General features: G+C 39.8%; 1 protein-coding gene across 1 annotated transcript; it reads right to left on the reverse strand.

Moving 5' to 3' along the window:
• Positions 1-530: 530 nt before the first annotated feature.
• LOC142541081 (pentatricopeptide repeat-containing protein At5g66520-like) lies at positions 531-3,013 on the reverse strand. Its single transcript, XM_075647631.1, has one exon. The coding sequence runs from the start codon at positions 2,612-2,614 to the stop codon at positions 704-706; it is 1,911 nt and encodes a 636-aa protein (XP_075503746.1). The 5' UTR covers positions 2,615-3,013; the 3' UTR covers positions 531-703.
• Between the last annotated feature and the right edge of the window lie 221 nt (positions 3,014-3,234).

The raw sequence follows: 3,234 nt of genomic DNA on the forward strand, positions 1-3,234 counted from the left end.
TATATTAAAATAAAGATTGTTTATTTCACTTGAATCAATAAATTCCCTAGCCAACCGTTGGCTTACAGGACATCTACTCTAACAGGAACAACAAGATTGAAGATATCACATATCTCAATGAATTATGATTCCAGTTTTAGTGCCATAGAAAATAGTAAGAGGAAGAGATGTTTGCGAACTACATTATTGTTTGTAATGCAACATATTGGCCCCAAATCTGAAATGGGCCGCTAGGGAGAGTATCATTAGGTTGAAACATGACGTTAAAGCTCGTATCGATACTGAAGAATAAATGGTTTGTTTATAGACCATATTCATATACAGGACCTTGGACTTGCTCGAGATGGTACATTTAATCTACTATCGAGAAGTACGACTTATCAAAGAGACTATCTAGTTTACATTCGACTGCACTTTTTGGATAGAAACTTTGTAATTTAGTAGATTCTGTATAGTGTGAATGAGTTTCACGGATAAACATAAAAAATAGTACTTTTTTATATGTGATCCAAATAATTGACATGTGAAAGTGTCTTACAAATTTGTTTGTGCGTGTAATTTGCTATGATATTATCATGTCCTGTTTCAGATACACTGATAAAGCTTAAACGAGCCTAATGCAGTGGAATCTTAATAGAACACGATGAAAAGCTATATCTAGCAAGTTCAATATTTTTTACCCAACAACCCCGAATCAGGGTAACTACCAATAATCTCCGCAAGAACAAGAGCCATCTTTAAAACAATGAAATCTATTCCTATCACGCACAACTACTTCCCTACGTACAATCCCAGATATCAGCTTCAAAGCAGTATGACAATCTTCACATACACGAAGATTCTTAAAAATTCTTATTGTTTCTCCAGGTTTCATATTAATAAGCCCAAAAACAAGGGCCAGTTTCTCACTATGACTAAACAAAAATTTCTCCTTTTCCTTTTCCTCCATGTCAAGAAGAACCACCGAGGTATTTGGCACGTAACCATTCAACCTCATACAGACAAGTAACTTGTCCCACACTGCAAAAATCTCCTGAGACTGAGGATGAGACTCATCCCCAGCCACAAACTCATGAACCACCCCATTAACATTGACCCAACTACAGCCTAGTGTCTTCCTCAACCCCCTACTCGTCATCAATTTTCGCACCCTTGCAACGTCTTCCCACTTCTTTGCTTCTGCAAATATGTTAGCCAGAACCACATAATAACCATCGTTGTATGGATCCAATTCAAGCAAGTGTTCTATGGCTACTTCAGCCACTTCAATGTTCTTGTGAACTTTACACCCACCAAGAACAGCGCCCCACACAGCCGAATTTGGCTGTATAGGCATCTTTTTTATCAACTCACGAGCCTCTTTCAGCAGCCCGGCTCGGCTTAATAGATCAACCATGCAACCATAGTGTTCGATAGAGGGGATGATTCCATAATCTCGAGTCATGCTACAAAAATATGCACGTCCCTCATTTATCAATCCTATATGACTACAAGCGTGTAAGAGCCCAATGAAGGTGACCCCATTAGGCCTCACACCTGTTTGAACCATTTTGGAGAAAAATTCTAATGCTTGCTCAGCTTGTCCATGAATTGCTAGCCCCTGGATCATGGCTGACCAAGAGATGACAGTTGGCTCTTTTATATTTCCAAAAACTTCATGTGCATCTTTTAAACATCCACATTTCATATACATATCGATCAAAGTGTTACAGATATGGATATTTCTCTGAAACCCGCTCTTTTTTGAATACTCATGAATCCTAGTCCCAAGATCGAGTGCTCCCAGGTCAGCACAGGCCGCTAAAACAGCCACCACAGTCACCTCATTCGCCTTCACGCCTTCTTCTTCCATGTTTGTGAACATATTGATAGCTTCCTTAGGTTTCCCACACTGAACGAACCCCGATATCATAGCAGTCCAAGACCTCACATTTTTCACAGGCATTTGCTTAAAAAGCTTGTATGCAGAATCCACATCACCCCTCTTCACCAGTTGTGTGACCATAGTATTCCAAGATACAACATCTCGCTGCAGCATCTTATTAAACAATAGCACGGCATGGCTAACATCCCCACAAGATGCATATAAATGAACAATTTTGTTTTGCAAGACCATGTTAGACTGAAGCCCAAGTTTTTCGATAAATGCATGGATGGTTCTGCCATGGAAATTATCTAGTAATTCCACACATGCCTTAAGAACATAAGAGCAAGTGAAACTATCAGGGCACACATTGTGCCTTCGCAACTGGTAAAACAGTAAAATAGTATCAAATGGAGCATCGCTCTTAGCAAAATCTCTTAAGCAACAGTTCCAGAAGAAAATTTCCGTCTCTTCAACTTGCTCAAAGATTTGTTGAGCATATGGAAAACTAGGGGTAAGAGCGCAAACCGAGGCTACACGAGAAAGTGGGAAGACCGAGAGAGGAATGCCGGTGGTGATGGCAAGGGAATGCAATTGCTTGAGCTCAAAAGGGGACTTGAATTTATGAACGAGTTCCGTTGTGAGAGTCTCTATTATGGACTTGGACGAACTTCTCAAGCCACACCTGTCTTCAATATCCAAAGGCGGGGGCATACGAAGAGATGACACAATGGGAAGTGGGAAAACCATGCCCCCTTCAAAAAATTTAGCTTCGGCCCTCAGACTGAGCCCTTGATGAAATAAAACGAATTACAGAATAAAATTTTGGGTAACTACGAAGAAATTGCACTCCCTTACTTAGTCAGACACGCATTGCACTCAAGAATCAAAGAGAATGATAAATTACAACAAAAAGATACTAACCGTGGATAAACAAAAATGCTGGATGAGAATGGTAACAAATGAATATGAGAAAAAAAAAAGGATAACTGATAACTAAGGAGGGTAAGAAAGTGTTCCCTGAAAGAAAACACAAATGCGGCAGTTCAAGAAAGCAGAGTTATCACCTTCGCCATGGTTCATTTGAGAGCAGATATGGAGCACATGATAAAGCAAGGGAACGGCTGTATCTGGTCCTGTTTTTCGACACACTCGTTCAAAGACTTCACCAAGATGTGTATATATCTTGAATAATTTTATACAAGCCATTTCTAGTGTCAGCCGTCAGCGTTAGGTCGGTTCGGTCGAATTAGCCATAACTGTACCGAACCGAACCGAACCGAAATATTTATTCATAACAGAACCGACCGAATTAATTTTCATAACCGATGAAATCGAACCGAATAAAAATCGATTAATTCGGTCGGTAA

This window comes from Primulina tabacum, chromosome 3 (genome assembly GCF_025594145.1).
Source record: "Primulina tabacum isolate GXHZ01 chromosome 3, ASM2559414v2, whole genome shotgun sequence".
NCBI lineage: Eukaryota > Viridiplantae > Streptophyta > Magnoliopsida > Lamiales > Gesneriaceae > Primulina > Primulina tabacum.